This window comes from Gavia stellata, chromosome 1 (assembly GCF_030936135.1).
Source record: "Gavia stellata isolate bGavSte3 chromosome 1, bGavSte3.hap2, whole genome shotgun sequence".
Lineage (NCBI taxonomy): Eukaryota > Metazoa > Chordata > Aves > Gaviiformes > Gaviidae > Gavia > Gavia stellata.
The window spans coordinates 132619529-132638451 of record NC_082594.1 but is presented as its reverse complement, the minus strand read 5'-3'; the positions used below and the strand labels follow the sequence as shown (position 1 = coordinate 132638451).

The window sequence follows — 18923 nt, the reverse complement described above, 5'->3', positions numbered from 1 at the left end:
TGGCCTCCTGAGGTCCTTGCACCAAGATCTTTCAGTGAGGGCTGTCCATCTCTAAGCACACCTCCTGGAAAACCAAAATCTATCCCAAGAAGTTTGAAGACAGGCAAGAGAAATTTGAGAACAACTGGTTAAAATACTAAGCTTTAAATTTTACATAGCACATGAAGTAAAATATCACTTCAAATAGTTCAAAGGTTAATGTCATTCAGAGTTGTTACATCTTATATTTATTCCAGTTTAATCCTCTCTAAAGTGCTCTTTCTCAGTCTACAGTGCTAAGTCTCAAGTTTTTGTGCCCACCTTTCCCCAACATTTGAATGACTCCCATTGCAGCACCAGTGTAAGTTTTCCTTGTCTACATCCCATACCTTGAGTTTGCACTAGTGGACTATATCCATTTCAGTCTTCATTTGTACAATACTGTGCCTTCTTCGGTCTGTGACACGGCAGTGGGGCAGATGGACCCACAGCTAACTACTTCTTTGTGACGGGACAGCACAGGCGAGGCCTAGATAGACGTGAAATGGGAAAGAACCATTTGCAACTGGAGGGTGAGGCTCTAGGGCAGCTCAGGAGCTCATATCCTTCCTAAGGCCAAAAAATTTCAGTGTTGCAGCCTTACATTCAGTTCCTCAGGGCTACCCGAGTTTGCATCTGTAGAATCTCAGAAGTGCCAAAGCTCTGGGGTGAAGAACCTGGGGATGCTCTGTCTCTGTTTCATTAGTGGGCAGACACTCAGGACATTTGACCTAAGCTATTTGGAATAGGTGGGAACAGATTTACTAGGGCTTATTGGAGGAGATGGCCTAAAAAAGACTTACTTTCTTTTTCTCCGCCTTGTTAGTGTTGGCTGATGGGTTCAGAAACTGGGGTATTCCAGATGACGGTGGTCAGAAATTGTATGTACCGCTTTTTGATTTTGTAGCTTGGAGTTCACCTACTGTAGCTCCCAGTCAGAATGTGCACAATGGTAGTCAAACAAAACACCATCTAATGTTACAGCAAGATCAAGATCTGCAGCAAATCTATAAACAAGTGGAAACATAAAAAAGTAGAAGCCTGAAATGCCTGGAACTTTACTGATATCTGTAAAAACTCTGCTGCATTGCTTCACCATGTGTCCTCTGCACCAAAATGCAGATCCAAAGGGAAAAAGAGGGAATCTACACAGAGGCTGTACCCAGTACAGTGGAGTACTACATGTGAATTATTCATACAACTCTGCTGGGTATTTAATTGACAGGATCCTCTTGCTTGTGCATCACATGGTTGGATTTTGTCTTTGTAAACTGTTGGACAAAACTAATTCCCGGAGTGTCTAGTGAAAAAAAAAAAAATTGAAATAATTTATCTTTACAATTATATTCTATGGTTCTGTGATTTATGCCTCCACAATCGTTTCACTGTCGTGGCTTCCCAGTGAGCTTCCCATCTCTGGCATGCTTTTTGATGGTAAGAAGATAACTGCATCTTTTAAACTCACTCTCAGCATGTCTTTGGGTTGTGTCTCATCCTGTGTTTCTAGTCCCTCTGAGTATTTCTGAATCGCAGGGCATATTTTTTCCTTCCTTTTCCCAGTATCCTCTTTCACGTATCGCTGAGATTAGGTATCTAGCTGGAAAATATCACTACACAACACACCTGGGCTTTCCTCCTACAGATATGTGGGCTTGTGGTGAGGGAAGTGAGGAGGGATGGTATGCACCAGGTCTTGTCTTGATGTACTGTTGGGACAGTCAAAGGACACTCCCAAGGCTGAGTTGGGACGTGCTGCTTTTGAACTGCGGTTCAGACAGAACTCTCTCATATGTTTCTTATAAATTGCTTACTGTGTTTGCTGCTCCTGACATTTTAGAAAGAGCTATGAGTTTCACCATTGTGCTGTTAAATGTCCTTCTAGATGAAGAATGAAACTGAACCTAGAAGCAATCTGTGGAGTTCCTCACTTGATATTTACTTCCCAAACTATCAAAGCATCCCTTTGATATGATAACTTGAATCTGTGCATCTTGAACTGGCTTTGAGTAAGGCGTTACAGTAACACAGATGTATAGGGCTCCCAGGGGCCCCAATCACGTTCTGCAACAAGCCCCACTTCAGTCCAAAGAAGGAACTTGCCCTTGTTCTGTGGCCTCTGATTCACTCCTTTTATCCACTATCTCTACAACTCTAAGAAAAATCTATGACAGCTCTGCAGAGCATAGGGGATGCTCTGTTTCGACGTTGCGTTCCCTGTAGAGAATTCGTGCTCTCTCTTTCTTATGCTCACCTCCATGCCCACAGTTTAATATTCTAGTGTTTTCTTTTTTATCTTGGAAAGTTTTCTGGCTCTACTCCACCAGCAATTGTCTTAGAATATTTCAAACAACTGACTTCAGACAGTCTTTCTGCAGAAAATAGTCTCCTACCATCTAGTGGTTTAAGCTGTTAGATTAGTTTTGTACATGGACTTTTTTCATTCAGAAACTCAGACTTTGTTTTAAACTGGTATTTTAAACTCTTACAAAGGAGCACAAGTGACTCCTCTTGATCACAAAGTGGTCACCCCTAGCTTAGGGACTTGGGGACTTGACTGCACAAGTAGTCACACTGGGTATCTTTCTCCCCTGAGAAGAATAACAAAGGCAAGGGAACGAATGAAGCTGATAGAGACAGGGTGTAGATCTGGGTTTTCATTTTTATTGCTCATCCCAGTAATGGCAGGGGACACTCCCTCACTCTTCCTCACATATCCAGAGAGAAACACCCTTGGAGACCTACAGGATTTGCCTGAACAAGGCCCCGAACAACCCTGCAGTGAGTGGGTATGTGGGCTAAAGACCTCCAGTAGTCCCTTCCCACCTTAATCTTTTTCTGATTCTGTTCATCACTAGTAGATGAACAATCATGTCTTCTTGCCACCAGGAATGTAGACAGCTCCTTACTTGGGCCCTGATCAAAACGGGAGGGCAGCTTCCCATGTGTATTCTCCACCTAACGGAGATGACATACCAGTGGGAAGGTCTAAACGTGGACTAGAAGTCCAGTGTCTCTGCATAAAACTCCGCTTACTTGTTCATCAGCAACGTACTCATAGGTGTTTCTCTATTTACTGATGCCCTGCCTGGACACCTAATTAGGCACAGAAGCGTATTTCCACTGTTGGCTGAACTGCAGGCTTTCTGGCTTTTGTCTCTTGATAAGCTATCCTGCACATGATCTGCCATGCTCTTACTGGCTTGCAAAACAGGAGTAAATTAAATTCTTGTACCATCCTGAAAATGAGGAGGATGACCTTTCTTTTCCCCAGAAATCACCTGAGAAAATTCTCTTGCCTTCATGTCCCAGCTCTGCTCCCCGTGGTGGTCAGTGGCTGTGGAGCCCCAGAGGTCCCGGCTGCCTGCAGGTGCTGTGGCAGGAGCAGAGAGCAGCCCACCCACCCATTAGGACCACGCGTCGTTTAAGGGTGATGCAGTCAGTTTTGCCTGGTGATGGCTGGGGGGGGGGATTTTGTTTCTTTCCAAGTTAACACTTTTGGTCCACAGTGAAGCCATGAGAGACTGAGGGACCTATTGCAAAAAGGAAAAAAACTAAGCAAAACGGGGCTTCGCTTATGTTAAGATGCTACACTTTGGATAGACAAGTGAAAAGCAATGCAAACCCAGCCATAATATAATCTGATTCATATTCCCATTCATAAAACTGCCCTAAATGGTACAAGTCTGGATCACAAGAGTAAGTTACTTTCTAATAGATATTGTAGCACATTACGTACTTATACATCAAAAAAGTGCAGTTCTACACTTACCACTCCTCTTCAAGAGCACGTGCTTCCTGGGCACATTTGAAGATATTTATGTATCTTGGTGGTATTAAGTTTTCACTTTTTTATTACTTCTATTACTGACCTCAGGGAAAAAAGAGAAGGAAAACAAATAATTCAACTTCTCCTTGAGCATTACTAACACAACAGCATATGTACGATGAACATAAAATTTGACCCAGAGAAATCTGATTTCTAGTAGAGATGCTCATGAATTCTTCAACTAAGTTGTAGAAAAATAGGATTAGAATATTTTTAGCAATTGAATCACAGCTCAAAATACAGCAATAGTAGTCTCTGCATGACAAGTACATACCTCTCTGTAATTTGTTCATATTTTCTTTCCCACTCTTGGATTAATTACGCTTAAGTGTGAAAATACCTCAGCAACGTTGGAAAAAATCATAGGCATTAATAACAGGCAGTAAGCAGCCATATCACTAGTCACTTTGATAGTGTGATTTAAATGTCTTTTTTCTACACCAACAGCTGAATGTGTGAGTTAATCGATCTTCTAATTTCTGGGGGTTTTAATAGAAATTTTAACGCTTTTATGTCTGTTTCAAATCTGCAGTTATTTTTATGGTCCTCTTCCTGACAAATGAGAGTTGCCTCCACAATCTCAACACAATAAGCTTGCCCTTATTTCTTGCTGCCGTAGCTTAGTCTTGGTGTTGTAGTGTTGCTATCCTGTGCAGAAATGAAATACTTGCCACTGGTCCCTGCGTTAACAACCTGTGTTCATCCTGAGTGGTTTCAGTGTTGACATCAAGAGAAGATATTTGAAACAGACACCTTGCTGTCTCGCAGGTGGGAAGAGGGCATTGATTGTGGCAACATCTTCCCAACTCACTGCCAACTCTATTCCCAGTTCAGCTTCCCACTTGATTTTTGAAACTTGAACTCTTAATTAAATCAAAACATGAAAACTAACGAATGCTGAGAGCAACTGTAGACCAAAACCACAGTAAAACATGACACAGATTTTAGAGACCTGATTTTCAGCAGTGACTAGGCTAGAGGCCATATGCTGCTGAGCCATCTGGTCTTCCCTCAGCTTTACATACCAATTTGTAGAACCAGACGGTCTTATACCTTTACATAGCAAGTTGTAAAACCAGACTGTCTCACATCTTTGCACTTAGGCAGGTAAAGCCAAGGGTACACACTGGGTGGGTGTTGACCTTCCCATTCTCACTTTTACCTGGACTTGTCTAGAAGATAACTGAGCATGGCAGGATCTTTAGAGCCAAGAGCTTTAGGTCAGGGATACAGTGCTGGAATTATTCATAGCACCTTCAGTCACCTTTTTGATGTGGAGATGATTGCAGGGCGAAGTGAAACTGACTCTGAAACCAACCAGCTGGCATGGAGCGTCACCTCATTCCTCATTCCACTTTGGTCTCCTGGTTATTTCTTGCCCTACGTTCCTGGTTGCTTCCTGAGGCAGTCCATTAAAGGGGACTTAAGGCCTGCGCAACAACCCGGCTGGAAAATAAAAAGCTCTTAGAGTCTAGAAATTTTTGATTCTGGAGGGGAAGGGCAGAATATTTAAGCATTAGCCTGTTTATAGGGGTGTGGACTTAATATTTTTATATCACATAGGACCCTACCAGATTTTATATGCTGGGTAAGTAATTTCGTATAATGGCACAAAACAATCTCAGGAAGGACTCAACTCCCTTCTTCTGTAAATCTGCAAGAGAAGCTCCTACAGCATTCTAGTTTTTACCATAGTAAAGTCAATATGGCTATTGCCCTTGGCATGCTGAATAATAAATGTGTAGAAAACAGGGGCTTTTTCTCCGTAAAGCAAATCACCATCTTTGACAGCTTTTCACCCTCATGATATTGAAGTCCGCTTTCTAGGTTTAATACTATCCAGGCATCCATTTTCACGGGCTACAACTCCATTGTTGTAAATAGCTGTATTAATTTCACCTTGATGATGCTTCAGATCAAAGGACAAGAGAAGCTATTTGGGTACATATAGGATTATCTGCAGGTTTTCTAAGCTTTTAAAGGGTCCGAAAGAAGAGAGGCTGGTGGACTCACTTTCCATGTAAGCCAAAATGGATAGGCTGTGATAACATGCCTTTGTCAAGGGGATTTGAATGCATTGCAACTTCTTCCATGTTCTTAAAATCGGACTTCCATCAGAATTTCAACTTCCCTAACGCATAACAGAAGATTACATCACCGTAGTAAACTTTTTGTATTTAGACTCCTAGAAAAGAAAGGAAATATTTTTAATGCAAGTGCATTTAATTCTTTTAGGAGATTGATTATTTGCAGGAACAATTTTTTAGGAAATGTCTTACCTGGATTGCCAGCAAAATATGACAGTGTGCAAAAAAAAAAAAAGAGCTTTCACTGGTCTTTAATCTGAAAAGGAGATTTCACTGGTACCCTACCAGTATCGGTGGTACTGGTAGGTAGCACTCAAGTTACCTCCTTGAAATACCTTCTTGAGTGAAGGTACCTCTTTGAATGGTATGTACCATTCAAGGTACTGGACCTTGAGTACTCTGAATGGTACTCAACATCTCTGCCATCATCCTTCAAAGCCTCTTCATTTTTGAGCACATGGACAGCACTGATGAGATCTTACAGGCCTTAAGGGTTGAGATCTTAGAGGTTGAGCTCTGGTGCTCAACCACTCATGAGACCTGTGTTCTCATCCAGTGCCTTGCTTAGGGTAGCCTTGACAAAATTAATTGCAATGATGAATACTGTTTTTATGGCTGTGTAAACCATGAAGGGATTCTTAGAGATGTCTTCGCTGGTTTCGTTGGAAAACCTCATGACACCTGTGTTTGCCAGATCTCAGACCTCTGCAAATCTGGGGATGTAGGCATTCTACTTCCAAGAAAGGATGGGACTGTTTGCAGAATGCGGGTCTCCAACCTTACTCATACACTGGGGGGTCTTGAGACCCTACCAACCCCGGCAGTTATGATGCCCATGGAAAGATTTTGCCCTATCTGTGTTTGGTTGGAGGTGGAATATGCAGTTGTCTAACTCTGTACTTCCTGACTGGATCCTGCTGTTCCCTGTGAAGTTCTGACAAGGACTTAGAAATTCTCGTATATTTTCTGTGCTCATGCCCTACATCAGCAATGTTGCTGTCTTACGTCACGTGGGCATTCTCCAGCTCTCAACATGCAACATACGGGGTCAACAGGACTGAAACAGCCACTTGTAAAGGGAGGTGGTGAAAAAGGGACTTCAGGCAGCTCCTGGCAATTGAAAGATAACTTTTAAAAAGAAAGCGGTTCTGACAACTCATATACATTGCTGCTGCCCTTACATCATAAGCTTCCCCTTCCCACTCTCATCCCTGAGTCCTCTCTACAGCAAAGCCCTGCACTCAACACAGCTGGGCATAGGAAAGGTGCTGAGGATGCTGTGAAGGGGTGTGGGAATACTGACAGGGATAGGACGGAGGATAATCTTGGGCTCCAGGGTATCTCCTCACTCCATTCATCTGCAAGGACATTGGGTGGAGACAGTGTCTTCGCAGAAAGCCTCCATTGCTTGTTGTGCTTCCCACGTGTATTTCAGAACTAAAGAGCTGGGAGTCTAGCCGGGCTGCTGTTTCAGTCATGTCATCCCTCCCAAAGGCATCATCCATGTCCTTGCAGTGAGGACAGGTCTGCCAAGGTGCCCCTGATCAGCAGTTGTTCATGAGCAACATCTCTAGTTCAGGACACAGCCCTGCTACCTTCTCACAGCTAGCAGCAGATGATAGTTACATCTCTGCTATCCCATGCCCACAGCTGCCAGAAACATGTGGGAGGCTCCGCCAAGGTTCTGATCAGTATTATAAGCCTTGGTGTCTTTCTGTCCCTTAGTTTTATTGCCAGGTATTTGAGCATATCAATACCTCCTAGAAACCTCTGCTGTAGAATCCTACTAATCTCAGAAGGGACCTCTGGAGGTCTCTAGTCCAGCCCACTGCTTGCAGCAGGATTAACTTCAAAGCTTGATTTGACTTGACAGGATTTGGAATTGGTGCTTCAGTTTTGTCCTGTGCTCGTTACAGTTATTTACTGTCTTTAAATCCTTTAAAAGTATTTGACTCAAAGTATTTCTCTAATGTACTTCTAAAGTACTTCTCTATTAGTAAGTAATGTGCTTTTATTGAGACCCTCCCCTTCTCATTTTTTGGAAGACCTGGTAGGTGATTAAAATGTTCACTACAACTTTGATCATTTTAAATAATGCAGCTAAACCTTTGCTCACAGCAGTAATTAGGTATTCATTGACATGAGAGCCAATTTTCTGTGTTAATGTTTTAGCCTGGCTAGACTGTCAACTTGAAGACCGCTTTTAATGTGAGTTTTAAATGCCACATTTCTCTTTCGTCAGATGGCTCCAAGTTAACTTCCTTAGTTACAGTGCCAATTTTTTACATTAGTCAAATCCACTTACCATAATTTTTAATGATTGTAGCCCAGAGAAAGCAAATATCACGCTGCTCTCTCAATCTGCCAAGGGAGAGAGCTGAGGGCAGCTGAGGTGCTGACATTCCTTTGGATCAGGCAGAGAAACAGAAGCAAGCCTTTTAATTTTTTCTCAACAATTTGATATGTAAGAAGTGGGTTCTGAATCATAGGGTCTGTTTGGGGCTTTAAAGAGCTGTAGGGGAGGGAAATATCAAATAAAATAATTAAGTTGCTTCTTTCCCCCCTGTTCCTGTCCAAAACTGATCTTCCCTAATTTGTTTGAATCACCCTGTTCCGCCTACGTGTAGGAAACACACAAAATAGCACTGCTTTGCACCTTTCAGGCTCTTTTGTCTGCTGCAGTCCAGCATGTGCTGTAACTCTCACTGGTTTTGCTAAAGAAATTACAGCAACTGTAGCAGTGGTATTATTAACCTTACGATGATAGATTTCAACACTCCTTGGGCATCCTTATTTATATGATACAGTCTTTTCTGGTAAAAGTCACACAATAAGATCAGTATCTTAGCCTTTATGTTGCCATAGGAACAATCCAAACCTAAAGCATCTCCCTATAAAAGGGAAGATTGCTTCCTGCAAAACAGGCAGAGGAAAGTCATACTCTTGTCAAATCGATGGCGCTTTCATTTTCCTTATCTGGAATAATTCAAAGTAAGATGAGTTTACACTAATTATCTTTCCACTTGTGATGGGATGCCGGAGTGCAGCCTTCTGCTAAATTTGGAGAAAACCACAGCTTAATTTCCATTTCTTTCTGTTCATGGGCTTTCTTCTTCTAACCTTCCAATAACCCTCTTCAGATTTTTTGTGCTGAAAAACTTACAAGTCTAAAATTTTTTATTGACTTCCCAGTTTCCAGTTTCTACTTTCATCTTGATAGAAAAGTAATGAAACGAATATAGCAGCTTTAAATAATTTTGTGTTAATCTTTTGGTTGTGCTGAGATGACCATGAATCTAAGCATGAGTATGTATGTGATCACAGACGTGAGACCACAAACTGATCAAAGCTCTTCGTTCTCACAAGTCATTAAAGCATATCCCTTTAGCTAAAGTGCTATGTTAGAGACCTTTTTTTTATTTTTTTTTTTTTTAGCAAAGATGTCATTTTGTCATAAATGTATTGATGCGTGTTGAATTCTGCCTGGATATTTGCCATAGTGAAGTCTACGGAGAATCTGGTCCTGATGTGGTTATGGGGCTGTTTTCCGACAAGCACACATTTGTTCTACTAAAATTTACCACACACGCACATCACAGCTCTGGTAGTACCCCAGTTCAGCTGAGCTATTTTCTTCCTCCTCAACATTTTCCTGAGGACCCCTCTGATTTCCTTGTTTCTCAGGCTATAAATGAGGGGATACAGTAACGGAGTAATGTTGGTGTAGACCAGAGACACCATCTTGTCTCGAGCTGGTGAGTAACTGGACTGAGGACGAATGTACATGAAGGTGGCACATCCATAGTGTAGCAAGGTGATGGCCAAGTGTGAAATGCAGGTGGAAAAGGCCTTGCCCCTTCCCACGGAGGAGGTGACATGTAACAAAGCAGCAGCGATGCAGACATAGGAGGTCAGGATGAGGAGGAAGGGGAGCAGCAGGAGGAGCACGCAGGCAGCCAGCAAGGGCAGCTCAGGGGCGTAACTCTGTGTGCAGGCCAAGTGCAGCACAGCAGGGACGTCACAGAAGAAGTGGTTGATGTGATGCGACTGACAGAACGGTAAGCGGAAAACGGCCACCGTCAACCCCAGGGCAACAGCAAAGCCTCCCAGACAGCATGCCGCAGCCAGCCTGAGGCAGAGCCCCTCACTCATCACAGCTACGTAGTGAAGTGGCTGACAGATGGCAACGTAACGGTCGTACGACATGGCTACCAGGAGGAAGCATTCGGCCCCACCGAGTGCCACAAAAAGGTGCATCTGCGCAGCACAGCCTATGAAAGAAATGGTGCTGCCCTCCACCACAATCAGGCTGAGGAGTGCCTTAGGGACAATGACTAAGGTATAGCAGAGCTCGATGACAGAGAGATGACAGAGGAAGAAAAGCATGGGAGGACGGGAAGGCTCCATAACCACTGCCATGAAGATCATCACATTCCCTGCCAATGTGACCAAATGGACAATGAGAAAGATAAGGAAGAGGAAGACGCGTAGACAGAGCAGCTCAGAGAAGCCGAGCAGGAGGAACTCCATGGTTGTATCAGTGCTCTTATTGTCTCTCTCCATGCAGCCTTCACATGGCATCTACAGGGAGAGAAACAGAAGGGAGACAGTTGAATTTGACCTGATGCCTGGCAATCAACTCCATATAGGAAATACTCTTGCAGTACTGTAGAACCAGTGTAGTGAAGCTCATTGTGTGGGGAGGAAGGTGTTTTCATTTAAAAACAAAACTGATTTCACTCAGTCACATTCAGCGCGCTCTCAGACCTGTATTCTCACAACCACCAAGGTTCTTGTGCCCAGATGATCTGCCTAGGATTCTTTGCCATGACATTGATGGCAAGGAATGTCAGCTGTTGGGTCTTCATCACTTCTCCTGACTTGATCTTAGGTTTGTAACCATGTGCAGGTTTTGAATATGCCTTAAATACCCTTTAGGAGTTGATTGGTCTCTCCATCCTGTCCTGCTTTTGAGAGTCATCATTGGACTCTCCCTCCTGATCTGAGTGTCCTAAGAAGCTCCAGATGGATGTGTCGGAATCTTGATGACCATCGACATCTAAGTCTTGCAGACATTCTGCTACTGCTCCTTCTGGTGCTTCCACTCCCAGGAAGACCCATTCATTCTCTATTCACACCAATACTGCAGTTCTCTACATCTGTGCCAGAGATGTACAAGGACAACCAGACAGTGAACTGGAGCTTCTGCTCTACAATCTGACTCCAATTAATGGGAATTGGAGGTGTTCGCTGACTGGCTTCTCCCTTCCCCACAATGGATCTGCCGCGAAGTTCACATGGAAACAGGGTTTCAAATGGAAGGGGTCAGTGATTAGACATGAAGATTCAAAAATTAGAGCTGGCATTTTGGCTGCTTACATCTTTATGCCTGGTTCAGCCCTATGGAATCAGAGTTAAATTAAACAAACTTCCAAACTCAAAACCAAAGCTGTCCATGGCAACATACTCTGTATAACATTTTTTTAAAGAAAATACAAAGCTAATATCTTGGACTTAGAGAGAATGAGATCTGGCTTGTCACAGGAAGAATGGAAAGTTCCTAGGAATGTGGAGTGATGCAAAGCTGTTTAAGTTGTAAATATCTAGAAAAGATAAGGTCATAGAGAGCTGTATAATAATAAATTACATATACTGGTCACAGGTGAACAGTGCTCATTGCTCATGTGTTCATCATGCAATGCAATATTTACTACAAGGAATAATTCCAACCCTTTCTACACTTTACTGTAAACCAGGAATAAGAGCAGAGCTTCCTTGAAAACTTCTGCTCACTTCAAAAACCCAGCCATATTTAAATATGAAAGAAGCTGGAAAGTTACATGAAATACTCCAATGCCATCAAGAGCAAATAGAAGGAATGGGAAGTTGATGGAAAAAAATATTAGTGGAGACAGGGATTTTCCTGGAAAGAAGACATCTCAAAAAAGCTCCAGAAAGAAATAATCAATAAAGTTGAGGCGGTGAATCTGATAAGCCTACATGCCTTTGCCTTTATTTTTGCCACTGCAATCTCTGCAACTTGCTGCCCCAAGGTTTCCTTGTGATCCAGTATCTCAGCAGGATTCAAAATATCTGGGGACGCAGGTCAATAATGAAAACATCCACAATTACATTACCTCAGGTGCAAAACTAGGAATTAAATCTCTGTGCTTCAGAGCATAAGTCAGCAAAATGTCTAAGTTATGAAGAAACTTTACTGTAAGCTCCAAGACAAAAAAATGGATAGTCAGTGAAGACCAAGAAGGGGCTCTTTAGAGAATGTAGAGGGAGCAGGGATCCTGCAAAAGGAGGTAACTCAACAAGGACTACTGCTAGACACGGTTCCCAGTGGTTATAAAGGCACGGCTAACTCCTACATCCACCTTGTGCTGCTCCAGGACTTCCCCGACAGCTGTGCTAAACAGTCTGGCTATATAGCTTTCCTGACACCATATGCAAGGAGTAGGTCTTCACAGAAAACAGGAGTAATGGGTTGATACATGATCTCAAGACTGTGGACTCAATCACTGGGGACCAGCTGGAGCTCCCCTCACTCCAAGTACTGAGACTTTAAGAGGATTCCACTAAACACAACAAAGCTAAAGAGTGGGGAAGAAACAGGGGTTTCCCTTCCTTTCGTTTGGAGCCGATCACTTCAGTGACAACATACCGTCTCTGAGTTAGAAGACAAGGAAATAGAGACTTCTTCTTCTTGATGGTGTGCACGCCGTTCAGTCTGGGCTGAGATGCTGCTTCTTGCCCAGTCTGGGTTCCCTCCGGCTGTCGGTGTCCCTAGAGCCAATGTTTTCTTTCAGCATTTCAGAATCATCCTCCCTTCTCTTTTGCAAGACCCAGTTCCTTATATACAACAGGACATAGAGGTCTTTCCTCTTCCCCGCTGCCTCTGCCCTCCCTGCATGAATGACAGGCAGTTCCATTCCTCTCAAGAAAAGGGGGTTTGCAGTTTTACTGTAAATCAAGCAAGAGGATGTAATTGCACCTTCAGAGGAAGGCGGCGTTGTAACACCCTCCTAGAGGGCTTTTGCTCCTTTCACTGAAGCAGTTGAAAGGAGCTGATTATTCTTTGAGCTGGTTTCTACTGGAAATGGCAACAATTTAATTAAAAGAATGCATTGCTGCTATTCTTAAATAAAAATAAATCTGTGGGTCTTTAAGTAAGTTTAAACCAAACTCACGCTTAAAGGCAAGGCAAAACAGCTATAAAAACTTTAAACCCATCTGTAAAACCATCTGTGGAGTTTTCACCAGTTCAGATAATCCATTATTTCTTACTGCCTCAGATGAATTCAGCAGTGGATAGGACTGAGATTATTCAAGCCCAATTTACTTTTATTACTATTGTTACCTTCATTCCTGGCCGCTTACACTGAAATCACTAGAGAGATCTGTAGGCTTATGTGAGTGGAAAAGAGAGGCAAAGTCAAGATTTTTGACCCAGCTTGGCAGAAACATGTAAATATGGTACCTTAAGATTTTTCCCAGGACATGGTTTAGAGGAAGCCTACCTTTCAAAATATTTTTCTAGAATATTTTGTGTATATGGCGCAGTCGGTTTGGGACAAAACAACCCCATGCATCAGTACAGTCCGGGGACTATCTGTGTTAGGAGCAGCTCTGCAGAAAAGACCCTGGGCTTCCAGTGGACGGCAAGATGAACATGAGCCAGGAAGAGTCGACGAGGACCAATCACATATTGGGCTACAATAGCAAGAATGTGTCTAGCAGGTGAAGGGAAGTGATTATTCCCCTTTATCTGTCATATATGAAGCCACATCTGGAACGTTGCGTCCACTGTTGCAGTCCCCCATATGAGAGATGACAACAAGCTCAAGAGGAGCACGTGATGTACAAGGAGAGGCTGAGAGAGTTAGGTTTGTTTGTTCAGCCTGGCAAAGAGGAGGCCAAAGGGGTATCTAACTGATGGCTTCAGCTAGCGACTAGGGGGCTACAGAGACAGCAGAGCCAGAGCCCTCTCAGAGGGGCACAGCGAAACAGTCACAACATTTGCATCAAAGAAAATTCTGATTTGCCATAAAGAACAAAACGCTTCTTCTCACAAGGGTGGTTCAGCACTGGAACAGGTGTCCTGAGAGGCTGAACGGTCTTCCTCGTTGGCGATGTTCACATGTTGCCTGATCAAGGCCATAAGCAGCCTGACCTAGCTCTGGAGCTAGCTGTGCTGGGAGCAGGGTGTTGGGCTAGAGACCTCCAGAGGTCTTTCTTTGAGTCTGTGATTCTGTTCAGCCTTCATCAGCCGTCCAGTATGGACAGGAGCAGAACTGTGTGTGTACCTGAGGAGCTCTGCTGTCACAAACTGAAATACTTGTGGAGTTTTGGCTCCTCTGAGGCCACTACCTGGGATTCTGTAGTGTCACAATTCTGAAATTAGGCAGAACTTAAATGCCAAAGTTGTATTTAAGTGTTTTTACTCTTCTTTAAACCTGTCATGTAACTCTAGGAATTGCAGCTATGACAGTGGGGTCTATCCTCTTTAGTCTCTCAATTCACTTCTTTGACTTTGAGCTTTTAAAGCTTCTTTTTTATTTCAATTTTTTTCCCTACACTTTTTTTGTTTAAGATGCTGCAATCAATTCAGGGCACAGAACGCTCTTAAAGCATTTACTGAATTCTGAATCTGGCTGGAATTTCTATATGCTGCTGTATAATAATGAATAAAACAACAACCCTGAAGCCTCTCTCTGTGGCATGTTGTCTCTGCAGCTGTAACAGGAGTAAAGTCAAGGAGCTGGTTATTTTATAATTCCATCTGGCAAATTGGGTGGATTATAAGGGGAAGTAAATCTTTACAGTGAAGAGTCTGTTTTAGTCAAATGCTTTGCGGAGTAAGATTGCTCCCTCTAGCAAATTCTGTGAGAATTTCAGAACACCAACTGATTAATTCATGTATAGTTTCTCTTTGTGTTATAAAATAAAATTCAGGGGTTTAGATGCCATTTCTTCCTTTAATTTATATTTATTCTCTTCTCTAACCCAAACCGCAGGAGAAAATCTGCTACCTCAGTAACAATGCAAAAATAATTACAAGGAACTATTTTGACAAGTCTGTTCCAACTCTCTCATCTTCAGATGGTCCTTTTCTGCTGCTGGACTGGAGGTGAATCTAGGTGAGTCAGCACGTACCCAGCAACCAATACCACACAGTCAGCAGTAATATGCACTAATTTTTTTTTACCATAGTGCCCAGCCTTACACTGAAATAAGTAAGGCAAATTATTGTTTCAGTTTGCGTGTGTGTAGATAAGCTGTCACTTATTAACATGCAACTTACCCCTCCCCGCAACGTTTCAACACACGCCTACGCGTTACCTCCAAACCACGGCTCACCGAACAGGGGCTGGAGTGAGGTATGCATCCCAGTGCCAGAACACACAGCAACAAGACAAACAAGGAGCAGGAGAGGATGAGAATATGCATGTCAAAGTGACTCCGTACTTCCTCCTCTAGCCCACACCTTTCAGGTTCCCAGCATTTTCATTGCATCAGCTTGCAGCCAAATTCATAACAGATTAATAAAAGCTGCACGTTAGCATCAGTGTTTGCATGTCTTGAGTCTGCAGCGTTAGAGAGGTACCTTCTTCCCAGCTGCAGAGTTCAGCCCTGCTCTCCTCCCGCGCACTCTACCTGTGTGATCTTTTTTCGGTACACGCCTGCGAGGCTTTGGGACTGGCCTGCCTTAGCCCGAAATTGTATAAAGAGTTTCTTGGAATCCAGCTACGGTTAATGAATCACATCATATCAGTTTCTATCAGCAATTGCAACATGCTTCAGAGGATGTTCCCCTCGGCCTTCAGAAAAAGGACCAGCGCTGGGCTTGCCTGTCCGCACCCGTGCAGTGCCAGCCTGCTCCAAAGAAGGCAAGAGAAACAATAAAGCTGCCTGGGAAGCATTACTGGGAAGCTCGGCATAATCTGGAGCAACATGGACAAAAATGGAAGCGGCTGAGACAGGCACCAGGAAGCCTGGAGGAGAGGGATGGCCAGTCCCAGCGACAGCCGAGGAAACGGCGCTCTCAGCCCAGACAGCCCTGCAGCTCTGACATGATGGAGAGACGCAAAACTTCTCAGCAGACCCAAAACAATGTGCGAGCAACATGAAGTAACTAGCCAGTGGTAGAATACAGAGGATAAGAAAGATTGCAGATCTCCTTTGCATGCAAAAGCACGCTGATATTGATCCTCTGGGGGTATCGTACTGCTGTAGAAAGCAAAGATTTTGGCTTTAGCAGCTTCGTTGATGTTCTGCTGCAGGTATGCTCACAAGCAGAAGCTACTTTGTTATTCAGAAATGTTATGGTGACTTACCTGATGAGACAAATTAAGGCAGTTTTAAGGTAGATTGCTTGAATTGTATTTGGTGATTAATTAAATGTAAGATTCACTCTAATGAAAATGGAACAGTGGCAATGTGAAAATAAACGTTAGTATCATTTGAGAAAGTGCATTTGTGACTCCAGTCAGTAGCTGGGCCAGGGGCTGGAAGTGGCAGCATCTTGAAAGAGACTTTTTAACAGGTACTGGATCCCCATTCTCTAGTCAACAGGAGTCCAGAAACGCTGCCTCCCACAAAGGTAAGACACTGACACAACCGTATGTAGCCTGTAGTGAAGCAGTGTGTCCTTATTCCTGTAATGGTCAGAGCTTTCTGGGAACCAGGAACTGAAACTGGCCGAGGCGGTAACAGCAGGATGACTAGCATCAATTTGCCTTGGTGAGAAAAAGTATCGTCCTGCTCTTGCTGAGTTTCTGTTGTTTGGGATGATAAACACTGGCTGGGAACTCACTCTGGAAAAGATGCTGAACCATAAACCCACCAAAACAGAGTTTTGTGAAAAAGGGTAGGAAGCCTGGCAGCTGACTTCTCCCCGTGGTTTGTTGAAGGTGGGGCGTTTCTTTCACCTCATTGTACTTACTCATACTCTAATCCAGCCAAAGGCATTGTCTTGCGTCTCTGCTAAGAAAATGGTTGCATATATCCGTTAATACCATCATAAAAAGCTTTTCCTAGTCAGAAAGCTACTGAAAGAAAACTGGTTTAGAACTAGAGAAAGGACAAATCTAAAAGGGAAAATCATGAAAAAGAGGATGAAAAGATTTAATTTGAAAACAGTAAGTGAAAATGAAAAAGGCAGACAAACTGAAAATTAAGCTACAGGTCCTGGAAAAGATTAACTTGAACTCCTGTGGCTAAGACAAGAAAGAAGGTGAAGGGAGTAAGGAAGGCTGACATCCTGGAGACAGATCTAAGTTCTCTTATCTGATTGAGAACTTGCTTCATGATTATTCTGGGATTTCAGCTTTCCTGGGCATCTGGTTGTTTCTGTGAAGTAATCGGTACAGATGTCCTTCACAGCCCTTAGAGGCATCACCCTTCCCTAATTCTGAAAAACTTGAGCTGCCTGTTAGCTGCCCTTTTCAACTCTTCGCCTCGCCATGTGACAGCCTGTCACGTTGTCTCACATTTTGACGACTCCACCTCATCTACAACATCAGTCAAGTTCTCAACAAGGTAATCCCATGAGACTAAAATGGCAGGACTCAATGACACAAAATAGCATGGCCTCGTATTGCTGTAGGGCAAGAGAACACGTGTGACATAGTCGCATATCAGTAACTAAAACCACACAAGGCTGAAAAAATGCCAGTGCAATAACAAGGACCTTAGAAATATTGCGATGGGGAAGAGGAAGGTGGAGCTGGACCACTGTGAGACCAAGAAGTGAGAAGGTCCACCCCAGCCATGTGAAAAGAGTACATACACAACACCAGGCAATGTTAATGGGGACTGCAATCCCCTTCACCGCTACGCGGGAAGCCTTTCTCAGTTGTTCAAAATGAGCTGCTGACCAGAGGAGATAACTGGAGAGTGCAACTCTTCATGTTATTGGAAGTTAGTTTCAGATTCATTTGGACAACTTTGTGGATGTCTCTGTAGATCTAATTAAAAGTTTGTTTTTTAACAGCCAGCTTATAACCTGCAGCCAGAGGGGCTCATCTGGAAAGGAACGGAGTAGCTGCATCTCTCATAGTCCTTGAAGGAGCTCAGCAGTGCTCAGCCCCTCTTGGGACTGGGATCATAGCACCCTGGGGCCTTGCTGAGAACCACTGGTGTTGACATCTGAAAAAGCATGTATTTATTGGCTCCTTTTGTTCCCTGTGCAATGGTAAATGAGGTATTGTCCCACCTGAGGTCTTCCTTAGGGTGGCAGTGGCTGAGACACTCCACCTGGGGACATCATTTGGTTTTGTTTAATTTGATCTGATGCAACTGCAGCTCCATGGAGGAATGGCAGAAAAGCTCATTCCCTTATGAAGTTTTCCACAGGAGGCATCATCCCAAGCTGATGCTGCACACACTCCATGCCAAATTTCCTCCTCCTCCCAGCTCATGTTTGGCCATCTAGGTTAGCATTTTGCACCTAGGTCACTTAGGAACCCAAGGCTCATTTTCAGGGTAGCGAGGCAAGTAACTGTTAGACCAACATGTTTTTCCAAAGAAACTTATTACAGAAAGTAGATGCTGGCAACCAGCATGCCGGACTGAATGAACAAACTCCAGACGAACTGAAGCTCATTTAGACAGAGGAACTGTGGTAGACAGTCAGTATATGTGTGGTCAGAGAAAGCAGGTGGGCTGCAGAAACCATGCTAGCACTGAACTCTTGAGGTTGTTTCAAGCTATGTTTCAAGCAAGGTAGGTGGAGAAGGTGAAAGAAAAGAGCAATCTGTCTCTAATGGTGCACAGAACCTATGTTTTAGAAACCAAATATAGCTGCTTGATGAACTGGATAGCAAGGGAGCAGCTGCTCAATCGAAGAGCCATCCAGCTCTTGCCTTCAGCACTCTTTAGAATCATCTTTACTTGTTGCCTCACACAATGATGTACGCATTATCTACTTCTATTATTCTGTTTCTTGTGTTCACAACATCTCTATATACTTATCTAGCATAAAG

At 43.4% G+C, this 18923-nt stretch overlaps 1 protein-coding gene across 1 annotated transcript; it reads right to left on the bottom strand.

Annotated features, from left to right (window-relative positions):
* Positions 1-9501: 9501 nt before the first annotated feature.
* Positions 9502-10512, bottom strand: LOC104251243 (olfactory receptor 10AC1). The gene has a single exon (XM_009810744.2). The coding sequence runs from the start codon at positions 10510-10512 to the stop codon at positions 9502-9504; it is 1011 nt and encodes a 336-aa protein (XP_009809046.2).
* Between the last annotated feature and the right edge of the window lie 8411 nt (positions 10513-18923).

What these genes read in the sequence shown, in the direction of transcription:
- LOC104251243 (XM_009810744.2), bottom strand. Translation starts at nt 10,512, where the DNA reads ATGCCATGTGAAGGCTGCATGGAGAGAGACAATAAGAGCACTGATACA.